Below are 23,280 nucleotides of genomic sequence, written 5' to 3'. Positions count from 1 at the left end.
GTGGGTGGCAACCACACGGGCCCTTAGCTAAGCCTGGCATTACTTCCACTTACTTGTGTCAGGCTTCTCCTGTTTCCTTTCCTATCCGGCCCCCCTCGGCCAACTCTTGGTTTCTTCGACCACAACGGTATTAGGTTTCCGAGGCCCAAGGGTGTCTTTCACTTTCCTCTCTAGTATCTATTATCTACCCTTCGACCCAACGGCGAAGCGAGCGGAAGAAGAATCTTATATCCCAGGTTCTCAAAGATCGTGGAGGCGGAAGAGGTCATGCCAGACGAACTGGCTGTAAAGGCACCGCTCAGCCATCATTGAGCTCGCGGCAGATCGTTGCAGTTCTGGTACCTGAAGTCACATGTCACATACATATGTGCCGTGATGAATTGTTCCAGAATTATAGTGTGTGGGTCACTTCCTCGTAAGCTGTAATCCACCTTAAAGAAATTCACACAAATGGCAATTTCTCCTGTCATTTTCTCTAAAGACCAATGGCGATGGGATAAGGACGATGGTAGCAGGCTCTGAGTGAGGCTGGAAGCTACTAGTCTGGACCTGCACACTGGCGGCAGGTGTGTGATGGTCACCTTCCTGAGAACCCGTGTGACTACTCGGGAATCCGGTCCTGCATCTACGACTGGGCAGGCCTATTTAGGATGACCGCTTCCCACCCTGAATGGGGAAGGACCTAGAAAATGTGGGCTAAACATCGGAAGTCACACTTGAACCGGGCTGGGAATCCGCACCCAGTAGGTCACTCCTTATACTGCGGACGTATACAAAAGAAGAATGAAATGATTATGACAATAGGGACATGGAATGTCAGGACCCTCCTGGACGTGAACAATTACAGACCAGAGAGAAGAACCGCTCTTATCACCCAAGAACTAGCCTGTCTAGATATAGACATAGCTGCCTTGAGTGAGACAAGACTCTCAGGTGAGGGACACATTAGTGAGGTACGTTCAGGGTACGCCATCTTCTGGAAGGGAAAGGATGCAGGAGAACCACGCATCCATGGTGCAGGATTTGCCGTAAAAACGAAAATAGTGAAAGATCTTCGACTTACACCTGTCTCAATTAATGAAAGACTGATGACTCTTAGAGTACCCATTGGTTCAGACAGATTCATCACCTTCGTCTCTGTATATGCTCCTACTTTAGACAGTGATGAAGACACAAAGAATCAGTTCTACCACCAACTGAACAGTACTCTCTCTAAAATACCCATTCAAGATAAATTAATTTTACTTGGTGATTTCAATGCCAGAGTGGGAAGGGACAACCGTTTTTGGAGAGATGTCATGGGTAAACAAGGGGTGGGAAACTGCAATGCAAATGGGTTGCTACTTCTTGGTCTATGTGCTGAGCACGAGCTTTTCATCTCCAATACCCAATTCCGTTTGCGTAACCGCTATAAGACCACATGGATGCACCCACGCTCCAAACATTGGCATCTTATAGACTACGTTATTACGCGACAGCGTGACAAGAAAGACATTCTCATCACAAAAGCAGCACTAAACATCGATGAGTGCTGGACGGACCATAGACTTTTAGTCAGCCGTTTGAGAGTACCAAAGTATCGCAAGCCACGATCCCACTTTTCAAACCCACCACGCAGAAAATTCAACATAAGCAACCTGAACAACAAAAACGTTCGCTCACACTTCCAAGACATACTGTCTGAACAACTTAACAAAGCTCCAGCAACCACAGATGACGTCGAACAAGAATGGACCACATTAAAGAACATCATCAAAGAAACTGCTGAGAATGTTGTTGGTTGTAGTGCACGGAAAAGAAGTGACTGGTTTGATGACAACCACGGAGAAATCCAAGCCATCATCAATGCAAAGCGGGATGCTTATCTATCCCTTGCTCAAGATCCATCCTGCGCAGAAAAGAAAGCACACTTTCAAGAACTCAAGCAGAAATGTCAAAGTGAAATACGAGTAATCAAGAACAAATGGTGGCAACAGAAAGCCACAGAACTCCAAAATCTTTCTGATGCAAGGAACCTGCGTGGCTTTTACGCTGGTATTAAAGAGCTGTATGGACCTATCCGCTCCTCATCAGGAGCACTGAAAGCTGCTGACAACTCCACCATTCTTACTGAAAGTCAGGACATCTTAAATCGTTGGAAAGAGCACTTCAGCTCACTGTTAAACAGCCCTTCTACTGCCGCTGGAGATTTTCTCAAAAATGTCCCACAGCACCCTCCAAAACCCTGGCTGGCTGATCCTCCAACTTTTCAAGAATTTTGCAAGGCACTCAAGAGTGTGAAACCTGGGAAGGCTCCTGGACCTGACAGCATCCCGATGGAGCTTATTGAGGGTGGCGGCTTGCCTCTAAAAACTAGACTCTTCTCACTTCTTATATTAATGTGGGAAACCCGCAAGGTACCAGCTGACTTGAAGAACTCCACAATTGTCACCATCTTCAAAAAGGGCGACAGAAGCGTCTGTGGTAACTACCGGGGAATATCTCTACTCTCTGTCACTGGAAAAATTTTTGCAAGAATCCTTTTAAATCGCCTCCAGACACTTTCAGAGACTATACTACCTGAGTCTCAATACGGGTTTCAACCTTCAAGAGGGACAATTGACATGATCTTCTGTGCACGACAACTACAGGAGAAGTGCAGAGAACAGCAAAAGCCTTTACTACTTGTTTTCTACGATCTAGAAAAGGCCTTTGATACAGTTCCCAGAGAAGCCATGTGGATGGTCTTAAAACGCTTCGGCTGCCCTGAACATTTTGTTGACCTGATTGAAGCTCTCCACGTTGATATGACTGGACAGGTCCTCTGCCAGAATGAAATGACTGGTGAATTCCCAATAACAAGTGGGCTTAAACAAGGATGCGTTCTTGCACCTACATTATTTGCATTGTATCTGGCAGCTATGCTTTACGAGACAACCGTAAACAATTCAGGAATAGAACTAAAGTACAGGTTTGATGGAGGATTATTCAACCAGTCCAGACTCCATTCAAAAAGGTTCACCAGTACCACTCGTGTGACAGAGCTGCAGTATGCTGATGACAATGCCTCTCCAGCTCATTCACCTGCAGAGTTGCAGCTGTCAGTTGATTCCTTCAGCAGGGCGTACGAACGATTTGGTCTCTCCATCAATATTCCAAAGACAAAGGTGATGGCGCAGCCAACTCCTGGCTCCTCCGTTCCTGACTTCAGCATATCCATCTATGATACACTCTTGGAACAAGTGGACCATTTCCTCTACCTGGGAAGCATACTGTCATCCAACTGCTCATCTGGAAAAGATGTGGAGAGTAGATAACGTGCTGCACATGTAGCATTTGGTCGTCTTACAAAGCGTGTCTTCCTGAATAAAGACCTAACACTGTACACCAAACTGATGGTGTACAAAGCTGTAGTCATTTCCACCCTGCTATATGGTTGCGAAACCTGGACGTTATATCGCTGCGATCTGAAGAAACTAGAACGCTTCAACCAACAGAAGCTAAGATATATCATGAACCTGAAATGGGATGACTTCATATCCAACACGGCTGTTCTAGAGAAAGCAAAAATGCATAGCATGGAAGCTCTTATCATTGGGCATCAACTCAGATGGGTCGGACATGTCCAGCGGATGAAAAATGACAGACTTCCACGCCAAATGCTGTACAGCGAAGTGAGCACAGGTAAAAGGCCACGAGGTGCCCCTCTCAAACGTTATAAGGATCAGTACAAGAAAAATCTGAAAAACTTGAACATCGATCCGAGTAACTGGTCCACAATAGCAGAAGACCGAAGTCGCTGGCGCTCAGTTACCTCAAATGCTCTTCAAAACTTTGAGCTGGAACGTCGAAGAATGGAGAATGACGTAAACTCCTCCAGGCTCAGCCACGTCCTCCACCTTCCATCAGCTGTAATGTCTGTGGCCGCCTGTTCCACGCTAGGATTGGATTGCTAAGCCATCAACGACACTTCCACGCCTGAACCGTGACAAAGGAAATCTCAGGAGAGAAATGAAAACTCGGATACGAGTATCAGCCGATGACGACGACCTGTAGAACTAAACACCATTTTCAGCACCGCACAAATACCCTTGCATCATGTTAACTTTCTTGTTATGAATGTTGCCATCTATTGGATGTATTTTTTGTCTGTAGTGAAAGGTTCTATTTGTGTTTGTGTGTGTTAACTTCTTGGTATGGTTTAGTAGTAAGTTGTTGTTTGTGTGTCTGGTCGTTTATCAATTTCTTGTTCTCTGCTATGCTTATTTGTTGTTATAATTTTCATGTCTTTCTCTGTATTTGTGTGGTAAAGGGTATATTGTTTTATATCAGATAGAGCTACACAATTTCAAACAAATGTAAAAAGAACTCTTATAAACATTTAAGACATACTCAGCTAGAAACAGAAATACAATAAAGCACATAAAAATACAAAATTACCGACATTCCGCAGCAAACCAAAATCACACAAACACAATACACCAATGAGACAATTTTTGAAGAGTTCCAACATATTACATACAAAAATACTTCCGAAATATTCCTAATTATCAATTATGTAACACAAAATGACCACAGTACACCTGACAGAAAACAGGGAGGACATAGATATATGACACATATCATCGCTGGTGTCGTGACATCAATAACACATGCACATGTTCTCCTAGCACGTAGACCATAGAAGTAATGAAAAAAGCTTAGATCACACAGTAAACTGAGTTCAGAAGTAATAATATAAATTATCAGCATTGTCAAACTGTTAACAGAAGAGAATTACTTCCAGTTTGAGAATGAATGTTATCTACAAAATGAGATCAGGAACACAAGTCATCATCTTTATAAGCTATTTACAAAATCAAACCTTCGAAAAAAAGTAGCCACACAAGGAAAATATGAAATCATATATTGGTACCGATATGTTGACATAGTTTGTCTACTTTTTTTTTGTTTTTTGTCATCAGTCTACTGACTGGTTTGATGCGGCCCGCCACGAATTCCTTTCCTGTGCTAACCTCTTCATCTCAGAGTAGCACTTGCAACCTACGTCCTCGATTATTTGCTTGACGTATTCCAATCTCTGTCTTCCTCTACAGTTTTTGCCCTCTACAGCTCCCTCTAGTACCATGGAAGTCATTCCCTCATGTCTTAGCAGGTGTCCTATCATCCTGTCCCTTCTCCTTATCAGTGTTTTCCACATATTCCTTTCCTCTCTACTACATGATACTGGATGATACAAAAGCATGAACAGACAAATTTAATATGAAATATGTACAAAACACAAATTTTATATTAGGAAAGGAAATGGAAAAGTAGATAAACTTTCTTGAGACAACAATAAAAAGGAAGATGGTAAACCCTCTTTCAATGTGTACAGAAAGACTACTGCCACAGAGACAATTTACGCCACACATCTAATCATCCCCACAACCAAAAACAAGCTGCACTAAGACACATGTTACACAGAGTAAAGAAGATCCTAATAAACAAGGAAAATTAAGAAAAATAAATACAGAAGTAAAATAAATAGCAATAGACAGTGAGTATGACGTAGCCTACAGACAATAGAGAAGCTGAATTAGAAAATCAAAACTAAAATACCTAATAGAAACCACATGTAGTACAAGAAAATACAAAAATCAAGAGACCACATACAGAGACAATGCATACTAAAGCACCTGCTGACCACACCACACAAGTGAAAAGGACAAACTAACACACAAGGTTGCAAACATTCTAAAGAAAAGAAGGCCTCTCCATAGCATATAAAACAATAGATACCCCATCAAACGTACTTAAATACTTCAAAACCCAAGAAAGAAAAAATCTGGGACTTAACTGTATACCAGTTCAAGCTGCAGTGCAGTGTATATTGGAATGACAAGCTGGAATTTTAGCACAAGATATGAGGAACATAACAGATGTTGGAATTATGGTACTAAACACTCCACATTTGCAGAACATTTAAAATAATATAGCTATCTCCTCACAAATTTAGAGCAAGGCATGAAACTTACCAGAATAAATAATCACAATAAATATCTCATCGCAATACAGAAAAACTATTACATTAAAAATGTCACAGCAGAGAGCAAGCAGATGATAAATGATCAGACACGATAGTGAAATGTGCAGTAAAAATTGTTCGTTCATGGCCTTGTGCTTCAATGATCATTGATAATGAATTTAGTATGATAACTTACACCCACATTCACCATACAGGAACCATGTGAACACATCATCGATGAAACTGTGTGCCAACTCGGAGCTCAGACAGTAGTCATCACTTGTGTGCCATGTATATGAGCCGTCAGCAACATAAGATTACCTACCGAGGACTTGTAGAATACACGTGCTTTGCGTGCCAGAGGTGGTTAAACACACTGTTAAATGGGATGTCATAATGTTAGCAGTAGGATGTTGTAGTCATTATAGTTCCTGTGATTTGTCTAATGTTAGGAAGATTTCTCCTACAATGCCTAGGTCTGGTCAGCATTTGCCTGATCTTAGTAAAATCAGAGTATGTGTATCGTCTAAAATCACCTCGCAGGCAATGGAATATTCACTGTACATATGAAGAGAAAAGATCATAGGTAAATTTACTATGAAAAAATCTGCATAGTAGTTCACTGTTTCATTTGTCAGTTTTCATAGCGTTGTGCTGGAAACCAATATATAGGTTTTATCAGGAGACAGGACCATATTTCTGGAGGAGACGGAAATTGTCATTTGACACAAATGTTTCATATAGGTATATCTTCTATTCCTGATGTTTTCGATGCTAATACACATTTTGTGTGTTTGTCGGTCGATACTGTTATTTAGGAGGGATGGATGAGAGGACATTGTTTTTTGCATGTTTCCGTTTTGACGTTCTGTTGGGTGCACAGAACGAGGTAGAGCCCCTTCCTATTCTACAAGAAAATTGACATAACATCTAAATCGCACTTTCACAACTGGCTAATAGGTTGTGTGGCACCATTACTGTCCTTCACAATCGCCAGACCTAACACTGCCAGATTTTTATACTTAAGATTAGCTGAGTACAGAAGAGAAGTCGATATGTGAGACGAACTGCTAGGTGATATCGTTGCCATCGTTGATTTCGCAAAGGAATCTAGAAAAGTTCTACGAAAAAGATGCACTGTTCTATTCTGATAGTGTAAAAGTTCATTGGTGTTGATGGTGATCTATTTAAGAACTACTGTAAACGGTTTAACATTAACTGTGAAGTGAAACGAATTTAAGGTGAGTGAATATGCACTTTATAAAGTATTATTGATCACATTTTATGCTGGCTTACTACGACTTTCTGCAGACTGAAGAACTCTAATGTACGAATCAGCACGGGTACCGTAAACATTGATCATGTGAAACTGACTTCTTATCTTCGTTCACGAGATCCAGGAAGTTGTAAATAGCGGAGTACCAGTTGAAACTGCGTGTCTTAACTTCCGGAAAGTCTTCAATGCAGTTCAGCACCGTTGCTTAGTACAGAACAGAAATGAAAATGTGCTTGGACATAAAAGGATAGGTATGTAATAGGCACGTAGTAACAGCACCCAGTTCGTCATTCTCAATAGGGAATATCGCCAGAAGCGATGTAATACCTGATCAAAGTATGAGAGACAAGTTACTTTTCAGTATAATAATTTATAAACGATCAGTAAGAGATCGTTTTTAATTACTCGTATTAATCCATTAGTACAGGAGTAAACTGGTGCTCTGTGCCAGTTGGGGCATTACTCCATAAAATTACAAAACTCATGTTACGGTATCCGTGCTGATTCGTACACTAGAGTTCTTCAGTCTGCAGAAAGTCGTAGTAAGCCAGCATCAAATGTGATCAAAAATACTTTATCAAGTGCATGTTACGACGGAGCTATGACAAGTACTACCTCAGAATTTTTATGTGAAAACTCTAAGCTTTTTTTAAAATAAATCAAACGTCATCAACGTTCTACATCTGGACTCTCCATGTATACATACTTACTTCTCAACATTGTCACCCTGACGATGAACACATTTATTCCCACGAAAGACCTGTTTGTTGATACTGTTACTGTAAAACGTTCTACTTTGTTGTTGGAGTCACAACGTCACCTCTGTCTGCACCGCTTTATCACTATCAAAGCGAACTCCTCGAAGGTGTTCTTTAAGTTTTGGAAACAGATAAAAATCGGATGTGAACAAGTCGGGACTGTGTGGAGGATAATCGATGACAATGAATCCAAGGTGTCGGATGGTTGTAAATGTCGCAGCGCTCGTGTGTGGTGTTGCATTGTCATTCTGAATGCGAGGGTATTCCATGTCTGAACGATCTCTTCGAATTTGCAACTCGATTGCACCAAACTGTTAATAACATGCGTTTTATTTAAAAAGCTTGAAGAGTTTTCACATAAAAATTCGGAGGCATTTCTTTTCAGCACGCCTACGTATAATACGAGACGCAAAAATTATCACTTTCCCCAAGTTATACCTCTCCACTTCGCGTAATGAGAAATGGAATAATAATTTTTCCCCCACGTAATCAGCAAATGGGACAGAAAAAGGATGGGTGGCAGTTGGTGAATCCGGCGGGCCAGGTACTCTCTGCCACACAACACACTACACCACACCATGGATTTCGAAGTTACTGCGTATCTGTCAGCTTAATACATTTACAACACTTCACAAAATTTACTAGAAAATCTAAGAAATGAAGCAAAGTAACGTAAAGTCAAGTAAAACCTCATAATGAGAATGCGGTAGTGTAATCCTGTGACGATTTGATCCAAACGACCATGATCTTTTAGCAACATACCATAGCAATTTCAAAAAACATCAGCATCACATTGCCCGATAATGCTAGAGTTTTCGTCTATTTCATCTGTGGTGAATCCACGTGCTTCCATTGCCTGCTTTGCTCCTTTGTCTCGGGTTTGTAGTGATGCATCCAGCACTCGTCCACGGTGATCAAAAGATTAAGGAAGTCATCTCTGGCACAGCTGTAAAATTTCTGCTGCTCTCTGGGTTCGATGGTCTTTTTGAATGTGTGTGAGCAGTTGCGAAACCTGTTGGGATATGACGTTTTTCATGTTTAAAATGGTGCAAGACATTGAAAACTGATCCATAACTGATGTTATAATTCTTCATTGACACTTAAATTGTGATACGATAGTTTTCATGCACCAGGCCCTCTTTCGATTCGCGGTTCCACACAGAGAGATGGTCCGACACTTCATACTTCGTTACTGAGGCTTGCTTGACCACAATGGCAGCGTCTGCGTCTATTAACGATAATAGTGTGTTGTTGCTGGGCACTTCTTCCAACTCAGCATGGATTTATTACAGTTTTGTTCCCCTTTAAATGCAGAATAATAATTACCGCACAATACTCTCCTTTGTCAATGGGCTGTGCCATTTCGTTTTGGATCTCCTAACAAGTGCTACGGTATTTTGGTGCAGGCAATTCATTGTGTGCCACCGCTGCAGACATGTATGTACAAACAAACAAGAAATTATTCAGATAACTTTATTTTTTCGAGGAAATAATTAAAACTTCATGACTACTCATCGTAAATTTCGTGAAAGCGTTTACTTCGGAAACCATTCCAAACGGATCATATATCTATCAGAACGATTTGCTTTCTTGTCATCTTCTCGATGTGTTGAAGTTTCCCCCTACGACAGCGAGTATTTAGTGCTATCAATTTAATAACACCTGTGTGTTGTTTAATCGAACAATTTTTGTTCGTTGTACGGAATGAGAGCTACACAAAGCCCTCTGTCACCGTCGAGAGAAGCTGTCATGTCGATATCTACACAACGGATGTCTTCCGGCGAGCACTTAATCACCGCCGTTAATGGCAGACGACAGACCGTGACAGGTAAACGAGAAGATATTTCAGGCTTGTCACACGGACCAGTGCTTCGTCTCTCGCTGTCCGCCGGCATTGCTCTTGTAGATATCGCCGTACATTGTACATACTCATAATAAAGGTTCGGACACAAAACGGTGCCTGCTCTAGCGGAAACAGGTTGGAGTCGCCGGTCCCATGGGGATGCGTTGTGATCTCACGATCAAGAGAGGTCCAGTTGCTGCCCAAATGTGCATTATTCACTCTTTTCTACGCTCATCTTACGGCGTGAACCTAGTAACTCACTTAGTAATGTTATTATGACATCATTATAGCAAAGTATATGTTGTCGCAGTCAACACTTACAGCTACACTTCGTGTTGGTATAATGAAAAGGCAGGAAAATGTCCAGCTTTACATTTCAGGATTTGTAAATAATGGAAGTGGTGACGCTCTTGAGTAATTTGCAAGTTACATTTGTTAATACTGTCTTTTGCGACTGCAATAAAAGCGCGTTTTGCTTCCTTTTGAAGCATCTGCGATGGCCACTGTAACAGTATGGATTTTTTTACAATTTTGTTTGCTACGATCATTAACAGTTCTCATGCTTTAATTTACGAATGAAAATAGCAATAAATCATGATCGTTACTCACGATCCTTTTTTGTTTCTTACGTCATTCTTCGCGTTCTTCCACACATCTGTGGTAGATCTTAACGCACTGCACTTTTACTAACACTAAATATATTCACGTTTTTATGTTGTGCAGGTCCACTGCCATCTCCCTATTTTGTGTACTTTTTTTGCTGTAGCGAGATGTTTACGTCTTGTGTTTTGTTTTAGTGGTAATGGGAGTGTTTGCTGTTGCTTTTGTGTGTACCCATATTTTTCAGCTTTACTGCTTTCGTGTGTGTGTGTGTGTGTGTGTGTGTGTGTGTGTGTGTGTGTGTGTGTGTGCATATATAATTTGTAAGTGGCGTAATATGCCATCGTTTGTGTGTGTGTGTGTGTGTGTGTGTGTGTGTGTGTGTGTGTAAAGAGAGCTAACATGTCCTAGCTTCTGTGGTATAATTACTGCTTTACTATAGCTCACTGGTGGATGGTCTATGCTGAGTATAGTGACTAGTTTATGTGATACTATTTTATGGTGCCTAGGGTGGTTTTTCTATATATCACACTTTTTATTTGTTTAAATAACGTTTGGTTGCTGATGTTTGTTTGGTCATTGATTACGTGTTTTCTTTCTATTAATGCCATTTGAGTTTGGAAGATCTGTTCTAGGTTTAGGAGATGTTTCTTGTTGCTGATCCGACTATTTTGATGTGTATTTCTATTGTAGCAGGACGGTGGTTTTCTTGCCAGAGGTGTTCTGCAAATGTTGAATGCCTCGTGATATCTATCCTTGCTCTTTATGTTCCTTTTACCTTATTTCAAATATTTCTGATGGTCTGCCCTAAATATAGAGCAGGGTCAGCGACGGCGTGCCAAATTTCACGCAGGCCGAGTACGCCGTCGGTCCGTGTGCGGGAGATGCCGCGGCCTGTCTCGTCTTTCCTCTTTCCTTTCCGGAAGTACTTGCTGCAGCGCGACATTTCATTTAGAAGTGCGGCGTGGCATCTTTCGGTCGGCACAACTCTCTTCAGTTCGGCAGAATCGTGGTGTCAGCGCTGTTTACCCTTCGCTATTTGTTCGTGATTTGAAAGAAGTTCACAGGTCCAGTAGCTGTTTGCACAAAATGAGGCTGTCTAGCGCTCTATCGGCAAAAGCCTTTAAAAATGAATGGAAATGAAAACAGAGAGGGATGAGAATTCCCAGCATATATTACGCAATCGCATAAGCGATGGATTTTGCAAATTTGCTATGAAGCGATGATACTATGCAAAAAGAATTGGAAGATTTAAATGACAATGAAAGGGCAAAAAATTACGATCGACAGATGAGATTCATTGTTCTTCTGTAGAGCAAGATGCATTTTGCGCTAAATTTTCAGGCACGTATCATGTGCAGAAACTGGTGTATGAAAAGTAAAATTTCTGAAGTTGCACCCATTATTCAACTGTCAGTTTCAATAATTTTCAATGGAACTGAAGGAAGAACGTGGAGTCTTTATATATTACTGTAAAGTACCGGGTGATCAAAAAGTCAGTATAAATTTGAAAACTTAATAAACCACGGAATAATGTAGATAGAGAGGTAAAAATTGACGCACATGCTTGGAATGACATGGGGTTTTATTAGAACCAAAAAAATAAAGTTCACAAAATGTCCGACAGATGGCGCTGGACAGCAAATAACTGCTACCGTGACGGGTGAGAGGTACGTCGATATGTTACAGAATCGCATCATCCCCAGCCTGGCTAATAAACACCTTGCTGGAACGTACGATGTTTATGCAGGATGGCGCTCCACCCCATATTGCTAGACGCGTGAAAGATCTCCTGCGCGCGTCGTTTGGTGATGATCGTGTGCTCAGCCGCCACTTTCGTCATGCTTGGCCTCCCAGGTCCCCAGACCTCTGTCCGTGCGATTATTGGCTTTGGGGTTACCTGAAGTCGCAAGTGTATCGTCATCGACCGACATCTCTAGGGATGCTGAAAGACAACATCCGACGCCAATGCCTCACCATAACTCCGGACATGCTTTACAGTGCTGTTCACAACATTATTCCTCGATTACAGCTATTGTTCAGGAATGATGGTGGACATATTGAGCATTTCCTGTAAAGAACATCATCTTTGCTTTGTCTCACATTGTTATGATAATTAGTGCTATTCTGATCAGATGAAGCGCCATCTGTCGGACATTTTTTGAACTTTTGTATTTTTTTGGTTCTAATAAAACCCCATGTCATTCCAAGCATGTCTGTCAATTTGTACCTCTCTATCTACATTATTCCGTGATTTATTCAGTTTTCAAATTTATACTGACATTTTGATCACCCGGTACATTGGTTAAGTCTATGAGCAAGCCTGGAACGCTATTGTTGAATTCATGAAGGTAAAAGGAGAGCAGTAATGAAAATTAAAACATCCGGGATGGATTGCAAACCTTGCGTTTTAGGTGGACTTGACTGCATACTGCCCACAGTAAGACACTGCAAGATGAGAAACAACTTTCTGATTTGATGGGAATGCATTTAAAAAGAAAATCACATTACAAAATGGCTCTGAGCACTATTGGACTCAACTGCTGTGGTCATGAGTCCCCTAGAACTTAGAACTAATTAAACCTAACTAACCTAAGGACATCACACACATCCATGCCCGAGGCAGGATTCGAACCTGCGACCGTAGCAGCAGCGCGGCTCCGGACTGGAGTGCCTAGAACCGCACGACCACCGAGGCCGGCAAAATCACATTACAGCTGGGACATATTCTGACACACACAGTCCAGTTCCCTAAACTAACTACCGTTAAAGAAAACACGAGGTATGAAGAATTCACTGTGACCTTGAAAGAAATGTAAAGATTGTTTCCCAAACGTTTTGTGGTCACTGCCAATCTTACACGTGTTTTCGAGCTGTTTTCGAGGCTGTTTGTCGTTTCAGTTGAAAGCGTCCCTGAGCATATGCAGTTGTAACTGACTGACTTGCAGAGTATTTCCTGTTTTAAGGACAAATCCCTTCACGTTAAAACTCTCCAGGAGTTGTACATTGTTCTCCTCAGACACAGTTTCCACGTCCCCGTAATAAGGTTGTAGAAGTGCTTCAGTATTTCCTTCGATGTATTTGATTTGTGTGAAAGACCTGTTTTCGTTTATGAAACCAAATACGCCATGACTACGTGGCAACCTAAGTGCCAAAATCTGTGAAGTTACCTGTGTCTGTGAATATGCCTATAGTTTGTACCAGATAAAAATTATAGTTTCTTCAGCACGCAAAAAAGTATTGAGAAGTTATTTTTCTATCTATGTTGTTGAGAATTATGAAATACAGAACCAAGTCATATGCAGCGCGACTGCGGTGGGGAAAGTGTATGGCGACGCTGAGCGCTATGGAACTCATGCCAAGACTTAATCAGCTTGCGAGTCAAATTCTTTGCCGCCCTGGTATAGAGCATCACTGTTGTTGCACTGAAGCTGATAAATGTCACATTTTTATATGTATCATTTTCATCTTCCTTCTTTAGGCTTTTCTTTACTGAGTTATTCTTTGGTATGTTATTTTTATTCCTTGTTTCTCGAGAACGTTCCTAATTCTGTGTATGTGAATGTTATTAAGCATTGCAAGCAAAACTCTTCTAGAGAATAACCATAATACAGTAGTTTAGAAAATACATAGCGTGTATAACAAATGACAGTGAAAGCTGACACGCGTGAAGATATGCGACAACCGAAGCAAAAACATTTCACTTAAGATGGGGACCTCAAATGAGCAGTTTGCGAGGTAATTGCAAATCTTTGGTTACGAGGCACCATTCTTTTCAGTGTGAAATACTGTCCTAGTTAGTACAAACGCATCTCAGACTCAATTTTTTTAACTGTGTTCTCAGTACTGGGTTTACCACACGAAGTCATTTCATTAGCCAAGATAGATAAATTGAACCTCTTGATTCTGTAAGTATTTGAAAATTATCAACAGGGTTTCGTGCAGGAAGAATCTATGGTGTTTTTAAAACGCGCTTCTAGTAGTAGTGGTCAAAATGTTTCGCATAAATTTGCCCTGATTAAAACTCTTTACTAAGGGAACAAAGCCCAAAACATAATATTATTGCGCGATCTGACTGATCTTCAAGTATGATTCGATACAGACACTCATACTTAACACAACGGATATTCTTCGGCATCTGAAATGATTTACTGTCGTTAACTGAAAAAATTTCTTATTACTAAATCTAACCTTGGATCCCATAAGCATCGTCTATAATTCTAGATTATCCATAGTAGGAAAGACATGCATCATAACTGTGGATTCATTTATGGATGTTAGTAACTAATAATAAACGGTTCCCACAAAATATTGTATCAGTGCCGCGAACAGATGCCGATCTAGAATTGTCAAGGCTAACTTACCTTCTGGAACCTGAAAACAAATTATTTCTTTTCGTATAATCTGTACGACTTGAGAAGTGGTTATCAACGAACTAATGATTGAGCTGAAGGCACAATATCATTTCTCTAATTACTCCTGTGCAAGGCATTGGTGCAAGGCTTTATGGTTACTCACTACCAAAATCACGGAAATGTACATTTTAGTTTATTTAATTGATTATGTTACGAAATGTTAATAATTATATGATATTCTCTTTTGAATTTTGATTATTAAAACCCAAAGAATACCAGTACATAATTCACATGGTACACACACCACTATGAGACAAAGACAAAGAATCGTAAAAACACGAAGTGCAAAAAGCCCTTTAGAAATGAAATAACATTACCTTGCTAAAATCCATTGAACAGCCAATATCACATAAAATATTTCTTTCTTTGAAACAGCCAGTTTCAACAGACTTCGCTGAAACCGGTTGTCTTGAATAAAGAAATATTTATACGATGTTGTCTGTTGAATGGTTTTTAACAACTGAAATAGATCGCCCTTCAGAACTCTAAAAATGAGACAGTTCAATCACATTACCTTGCCTTCCAGAACAGGTGCACGGAGAAATTTTGTGTACAATTCTCAGTATTACTTCATGAATATAAACTGTAGGCTGCTCTCCATCCTCCTCAGTGTATTTCAACGCAACCACTCTTGTTATCATTCGATATCACATACAAGCAAGAGCACACCATCACTCCAGAACACAGTCGAACGGTATGGAAGGAAGATGAAGGCTTTGTTTACGTCTCATAATTGTAAGCCATGAGGGCCGTCACAGCCCTCTCAATCCTCATTGGATGCGGAGCCTCCCGCCATAAGAATCTTGACCAAGATAAACTAGTGTAGCAGAAGCAGTAGTGAGCATACGAAAATCGATCAGAATGTACAGATATGACAGCAAAGATTGCTCGTGAATAGTAGACACGTAAAATGTAATTTATGGACGTTGGTAAATTATAACAAATAACTTCCAATATCAAGTATGTCTCAAATGCTTTCCATAAGACAAATCTTCGAGAAGTTTTAAAGGTACAACAGATCAATTCTGCCAGCATTTATACATTATTCCAAGGGACACACTGATGTCCATGGGCTGAGGCTGAGTAACATACTGAAGGAATACAGTTTACTAAAGAAATAAGTGTGCAGAACCAAGTGCAAAGGTGAAATACCAGGGAGAGGTCCAACAAATTTAACATAAACGCAGTTTTGTGACAATGAGCTGCACTTCGTCCATAATGTTTAACATGATACTCGAGAAAGTCATCTGAAAATGAACATCAATGAGAATGGCACCAATCGTAATGAAAAACTGAGAAGTCGATATGGTGGGGATAATGAGTGACCTAGCCCAAAATGCGAGCAAAATAGAAACAGTGAAGAGACCGAAGTCTTGGAGCAGTCCAGAGGAGCAGTGGAGAGAGTCCCGTTGCAAGCATGAGATATATGTTTCGCTGAGAAGAAAACATAAATATGTGCGTCGCCGGTTTAATAACAGCAGCAAGTTAAAGTTGACATAAAATAACGAATTATTAGTGTAACTCGGACATACTTCTGCGTGAAAAAGAAAATGACATCACACACACTTTGCACCAAAATGAAACTCAAGGTATATAATCCAATAATAGTTAAAAAATGGTTCAAATGGCTCTGAGCACTATGAGACTTAACAGCTGTGGTCATCAGTCCCCTAGAACTTCGAACTACTTAAACCTAACTAACCTAAGGACACCACACAACACCCAGTCATCACGAGGCAGAGAAAATCCCTGACCCCGCCGGCAATCGAACCCGGGAACCCGGGCGCGGAAAGCGAGAACGCTACCCCACGACCACGAGCTGCGGACAATAATAGTTCCAACGGCGTTGTCTGGAACATACACTCTCTGCAAAAAAGTGGAACACCCAGAAGACGTGATCGGATGAAAATTTAACTTCGCACATGTACACACCATCGGCGAATACATACACTGAAGAGCCAACGAAACTGGTACACTTGCCTAATACCGTGTAGGGCCCTCGCGAGCACGCTGAAGTGGCGCAACACGAATGGCATGAGCTCGACTAATGTCTGAAGTAGTGCTGGATGGAATTGACACCATGAATTCTGTAGGGATGTCCATAAATCCGTAAGGGCACGAGGGCGTGGAGGTATCCTCTGAACCGCACGATGTAAGGCATCCCAGATATATTCAGTAATGTTCACGTCTGAGGAGTCTCGTGGGCAGCAAAAGTGTTTAAACTCAGAAGAGTGCTTCTGGAGCCACTCTGTAGTTGGTGTCACATTGTCCTGCTTGAAATGCCCAAGTCTGTCGGAATTAATAGTGTACATGAATGGATGCAGATGATCAGACAGGATGCTTACGTACGTGTCACCTGTCAGAGTCGTATTTAGACGTCTCACGGGTCCCATATCAATGCAACTGCACACGTCCCACACCATTACTGAGCCTCCACTAGCTTGAACAGTCGCCTGCTGCCACGCAGGGTCCATGGATTCATGAGGTTGTCTCCATACCCGTACACATCCATCCGCTCGATTCAATTTGAAACGAGACTTGTCCGACCAGGTAACATGTATCCAGTCATCAACAGTCCAATGTCAGTGTAAAGGCGAGGCGTAAAGCTTTGTGACGTGCAATCATCAAGGGTACACGAGTGGGCGTTCGGCTCCGAAATCGATTATCGACGATGTTTGAATGGTTCGCACTCTAGTACTTGTTGATGGCCCTGCATTGAAATCTGCATAATCTGCGGAAGGGTTGCACTTCTGTCACGTTGAACGATTCTCTTCAGTCGTTGTTGGTACCGTTCTTACAGGATCTCCTTCCGGCCGCAGCGATATCTGAGATTTGATGTTTTAACAGATTCCTGATACTCTAGCTACACTCGTGAAACGGTCGTACGGGAAAATCCCCACTTCATCGCTACCACGGAGATGCTGTGTCCTATCGCTCTTGCGCCGACTGTAACATCACGTTCAAACTCACTTCAATCTTGATAACATGCAACTGTAGCAGCGAAAACCGATCTAACAATTGCGCCAGACACTTGTTGTCTTATATAGGCGTTGCCGACTGCAGCGCCATATTCTGTCTGTTTACATCTCTCTGTAATTGAATATGCATGCCTGTACCAGTTTCTTTGGCGCTTCACTGTAAATGGTAGAGTTGAAACATTCTGGGACAGGTAGAACGGCAACCAGAGTATATTAGCATATTTCGCGATTCGGGTTGTTACCAGGCATGGTAGCGTACACAAGGGACGCAAACAGCGTCAGATGTTGAGTGATCATTGTGAAGGACACGGAGTGCTACGTACTCGTCTGAGACAGCGTTATCAGCACCTGGCAGAGGGTGTTCCCATTTGACTTGCTGATCGAATTGTGCAATATCCTGAGTTGTTGGGCCTTCGGATGTGACAATGTCGGACTGCATCTGAACCTGAGGGCAGGCGTACTCGTCGACAAGATCCCGGTCGACCACGTCTGACCTCCACAAGGGAGGATCACTGTGTTGTGCACCAAGTACATCCGCATTTGCTATCCGAGAAAGAGTATCGGACTCCTTGCAATATTCTTTGTCTTGCCGCAGAGTCGGCTGGACACTAGCAGCAGCCGGAATAGGGAATTACTGCCTATGCGTACGCCGCCGTTAACACCTCAACACAAACGATTACTTTCGAAGTGGCGGCGTGGCAAGAAAGTATACACTTATGATTAGTGGTGTCGCACTGCATTAAGAGTATAATTAGTGTATAAAACACGAACTGGAGAAAAGAACTGAATACACAGAATTTTGACATTGCCCAGGAGATCAACACATATGGAAACATGTAAATTTTTAAACCAGCACCACTGTTAGGTGTCTGAACGACGTATTGTGGTTCAGACCCCTAACAATTCTGGTAATAAAACAATTTACAAGTCTGCAGAGCTTAGACGTAGTGTGCTATTACGAGGGATAATCGGAAAGTAAGTTTCGATCGGTCAAGAAATGGAAACCACTGTGAAAATATAATAAAGCTTTGCACATAGGTGTTCGATAGTGTCTCTAGCATGCCTGTTGGTTGCATCATTTCGCTCTTTTCAGTTCAGAGCGCATAGTGAGCACATAAAGATGCATAGAAAATAGTGTCTCCCGCCAGGTATGAAGTCCTGGTGAGAGTTTTCGCCTAGTGTTATCCAGCCCAGATTACAGAACTGTCATACGGTTCCTACTTCTTGACAGTTCTCGGTCGCAATCTGCAGGGGCAATGAAAATGCTCCTGCAGTGTTTTTGATGGGAGATGTTTGATCACCCGCACTACAGCTCTTAATTGGCTCCCTCTGTGTTTCATCTCTGCTCAAATTAACTACTGGCTATGAAGACAACATTTTCGCACAGACAACTAGCTATAGATGAGCGTAGAGGATTGGCGGGAAGCACAGGCGGCTGCCTTCTATGACGAGGGTATTGGAAAGTAGGTACAACGCTACCACAAATGTCTAAGACGGAGTGGTGTCTATGTAGATCAGTGGTTGGAAGCTGTAGCTAACTGTTGCAGATAAAATATTTCTGATTATCACAGTGGTTTCCATTTCGCGATCAGTCGGAACTTACTTTCGGAATAGCCCTAGTATATTTATGGCACGTTGAATCTCTTGATGAAGGAAGTCATTTTCCGGCGTAGGCTAATGTTTTGTTTTCAATTTTTATGGGGTCTTTGTCACTGTGCATTAAAGTATGTTAATTTCGCTGGGCACGCTACGTGTGATTTCACTTGTTTTCAATTCTTTTGTCCAGTTCGTGTTTCTAAGTTTATGTAGTGTGAAACGGAAGGCCACTTACATCTACGCAGATGCTGTGATTAAAATCTTCTTGTACCTGATCCTGATTATTAACAATCGAAATAAGTAGCAATAATAAAGCTTTTCGGAGAACCTAGTGGACTGCAACATGATGATTTATTGAAGGACAGTGAACCCCTTTCCTATGTGCAGCAAGTACAGGGAAATCTCTCCTTCAACAGTGGCCACACTGCAGCTCAGGTCAATTGGTGTCCCAATATTTCGAAATTCTAGCATGCCGAGAACACGAAACACAGACTAGTTTTATCACTGCATGTGATGAGTGTTTGTAACAGGATATGTTTCAAAAGCTATTGTTTATTTGTAATTTTCGTGCTTTTATTTGCTGAATGAAACTTTCTTATTAAGAATCGATACTACCTCTACTACTGGTCGAGGCTCATTACTTATGTGTATTAACAATTCTTTTATAGCCTTGAAATCATATACATAAATTGAATGAACAGATAATTTACGCAACAGACTCATCTTGTGCACCTGTCCCGCATCTCGCAGACTCATGGAGGGACAAATTTACCTCTTATGTTGAAATAAAGTAGATTTATATACCAGGTGTGCAGGTGTGTTCAACGGTACATTCCAGTAATTGAGTCTAATAGAAATAGATGAAATCGTAACAATGGGAGAAGGTAGACCGATAATTACGAAATTATGAAGTGGGTGTGCGAAACCACTAACCAAAATTTCAAATTGATCCATACTGAGACGGGTAATAAGGCAATGTAGGTTCCAGTCACAAGGCGAGCATACACGTGGCCGACAATTAAATGCCGAAAATGCGTGACCACGCGTTACAAAAATGAAAGCCTTACGAACTCTTATAAAGATTAAAATTACAAAAAGGCATTAAGAACACATTGAGAATGGGTATCAGAAAATATATAGAAGGAATAGCGGAAGCAAGAACGTCCACGTGGACCAGAAAACGTGTCGACGTACCGATCGGTCGCTAGGCACGTTAAAATTCACGAAAATCAATTAATCTAAATTCTGTTACTGTATTACGTCCATAACGTGGCTTCAGTATTGACATAGGCAGCCGGAATGATCTAAAGTCTTTGGTGAAACATGTATAGACCGTAATGAATGTTTTGTTATCCAGATGTTGGAGGGCAGCTCACCAGCAGTAGGTGCTCTCGGTCTCGCGGTCACTCGGAAACTCGTAAGGTGCCTGTTCACACAAGTTGATACCCGCGTTCACGAGTAGCTGGAAGTCAGCGTTACCTACTCTCTACAACTTAACAAAGAATTGTGTCTTTCTTGTGCCCAAAGAGTTTCCTGCTTCACTATTATCGAAACTGCCACTGTATCTTTGCTTCAGCAGGTATTTCGTCTACTAAAAGCTAACAAAGTACTAGAAGAGTAATGAAAGTCAGTGTGGTTAGTGATTATTGTTGTTCACACAGGCAACACAGCCAACTTCCGTACTTCTCGGGTATGAAGAGTTTTATAAGCTTCACGTTGAGACCATCTGTTTATTTATAATTTGTTTCGGCGTTCAGGGTGTAAGAAATTTGCATGACAGGAAGGTTCCTTGTACGTTGTCCAGAATGGTTTCAGTACTGACAATACAGACATTGTATAATTTCCATATTTCACTTTGTATTCTAAATAAACCGCTTTGTCTTAGGGAAACGCTTAAACATTTATAGAAAACTGATCAACCATGTGACAGGTCAGAACGATACTTTTGTTTCGATAATTTTCGTATTTTCTCTTCTACTCCAAATAAGTGGTCCTGTGTTAAGGATAAGCTTAAAAAGACATACAAAAGAAATTATACGTACTGATGATGTCGATATCGATATTTTTGTTTCGATATTATCGTACTATCTATACAATTTTAGACCCTGACATTGACACTAAATGCGATATTATATATTGTACTGAAATGTCCCTCTTCAGGTCCCGCAAGTAAGTGTGCTTCTCGTGGAGATATGCAAGCAGGTCTTGTTGCATGCACGAAGCTTGCTAGGTGCATTGCTGCATGGCGTTAGAGTCACTGTGTTGACCTCATTACCTTTTACTTAATATGAGAGGCTGCGGTTCGCTAAACTATCAGTGAATGTGTAATTAACAAATACGGGAAACAATGAACGTTCCGCGAGTAGGCACGACATTTTATAGAGAAAACAGTTACATTTTCGTTGTTTTCATTCTCCAATAGATGCTCTATTTCAAACGTGATATAGCGTAATACTAAGTGATAGCAGGTCCAGTAAAAGCGTGAAACGTTATGTGTACTTTTGTCGAAAATCTTTCATGTTTTGATGCCTATGACACTAACAATGATCATGATAACACATGAATAGAAAATGATCATGATGAGGGGGAGATGGTTAATATAGACATAGTGAGAAGATAAGATTCGAGCAACAATAAGGCTGCAGTGAAATTTAGTACATCCATGTTACTCATGAGGCATTCCACATTGCATTATCTATCAAGTAAGTGCAGTTCCTGAGAGAACCTGAAGGCGGAGGTAAATAGTGAGAAAAAATAAGAGACATCAGGGCACGCACTAATCCATACAAAGGCTGATCAAGAAATTCAGTGGTTTTGTTTCAGGATATTTAATAAGTATTTTGGTATAAGGGACGCACTGTCTCTGTTGGCTTATTTCAGAGTAACTGAATTTCGTTTGATTTCTTACCCCCTGTCAGGGTCTCAGGAAATCGTTCGTGGTCCACCCTGACGCTCATCTCCTCTCTGAATCCAAAAGGTTGTTGTTGGTGGATGTCCTGGAGAGGTGCATCTCGGTATCATGATGTATGGCCTCTTCTTGATTGTCTCTCGGCCATGTAGGCTTGCAGTTCATGAGTTGATATTTTAGCTGCCAGCGATTTCAGCTAATTCCACAGTTCGTCATTCCCTATTATATTATATACTGTTTCATTACCTAATGCATTCCTGTCCTTGTCTGTAACATCTTGTCTACTGGCACACTGCCAGAGAATATGATCGTGGGCGCTGATTGCCTTTCTACCCATTGGTAGCGCTCATAGTAGCTGTGTGTATGTTGACAAACAGCATCAGGGATGATCATACTACTTGTACAGGAAGAATCAGAACAGCAACACACCTGCAGGACGTAATGGGGTGCTCCAAAACTTTTGTTGACATGCGAATATATTCCTATCTAGTGAATTACGAAATGACTAGTCTTTCTAGAAGTGACAAAGTCCTCGTTTACACGATGCGGGAAAATTCTAACAGAATTTAGTGCTTGTGAGCGTAGTGCTCGCTATACCTCAGCTCACAGCTTGGCTGAGGAGGTCCGGTCCGCGGCCGCTAAGCCCTGAGGCTGTCGGGCTGGGCGTGTTAGGACGCATCGCAGCCGCTTATTAAGTAACAGCAGGAAGGGATCGCGCCGGCATTTCCGGCAGTGACATTACGCTTGATGGCGCTCTTTTGTTTGTCCAGCGCTCCGCCTACAACCTGTGCGCCTCGCGCCACCCACGCATCACAGCGGGGCCTTACCAATCTGCCAGCCATTCATCGCCCCACGACCGGACACGATAATGCATGCGTACCAAACGATTGTCCATTTTGTTCTTCTCATCTATTGTGTCT

At 41.5% G+C, this 23,280-nt stretch overlaps 1 protein-coding gene across 1 annotated transcript; it reads left to right on the top strand.

Moving 5' to 3' along the window:
• Window positions 1–1,088: 1,088 nt before the first annotated feature.
• On the top strand, window positions 1,089–23,229 carry LOC124722621. The gene is made up of 2 exons (XM_047247756.1): window positions 1,089–2,396; window positions 23,131–23,229. The coding sequence occupies exons 1-2, from the start codon at window positions 1,089–1,091 to the stop codon at window positions 23,227–23,229; spliced, it is 1,407 nt and encodes a 468-aa protein (XP_047103712.1).
• Window positions 23,230–23,280: the final 51 nt, after the last annotated feature.

The sequence above is a fragment of the Schistocerca piceifrons genome, chromosome X (genome assembly GCF_021461385.2).
Source record: "Schistocerca piceifrons isolate TAMUIC-IGC-003096 chromosome X, iqSchPice1.1, whole genome shotgun sequence".
Classification (NCBI taxonomy): domain Eukaryota; kingdom Metazoa; phylum Arthropoda; class Insecta; order Orthoptera; family Acrididae; genus Schistocerca; species Schistocerca piceifrons.
This window is presented reverse-complemented; position numbering and strand designations above follow the sequence as displayed.

Coding starts and splice junctions, on each gene's coding strand:
- LOC124722621 (XM_047247756.1), top strand. CDS start 1,089: ATGACTCTTAGAGTACCCATTGGTTCAGACAGATTCATCACCTTCGTC. Junction 2,397..23,130: donor TAATGTGGGAAACCCGCAAG/GTACCAGCTGAC, acceptor TTGTTTGTCCAG/CGCTCCGCCTACAACCTGTG.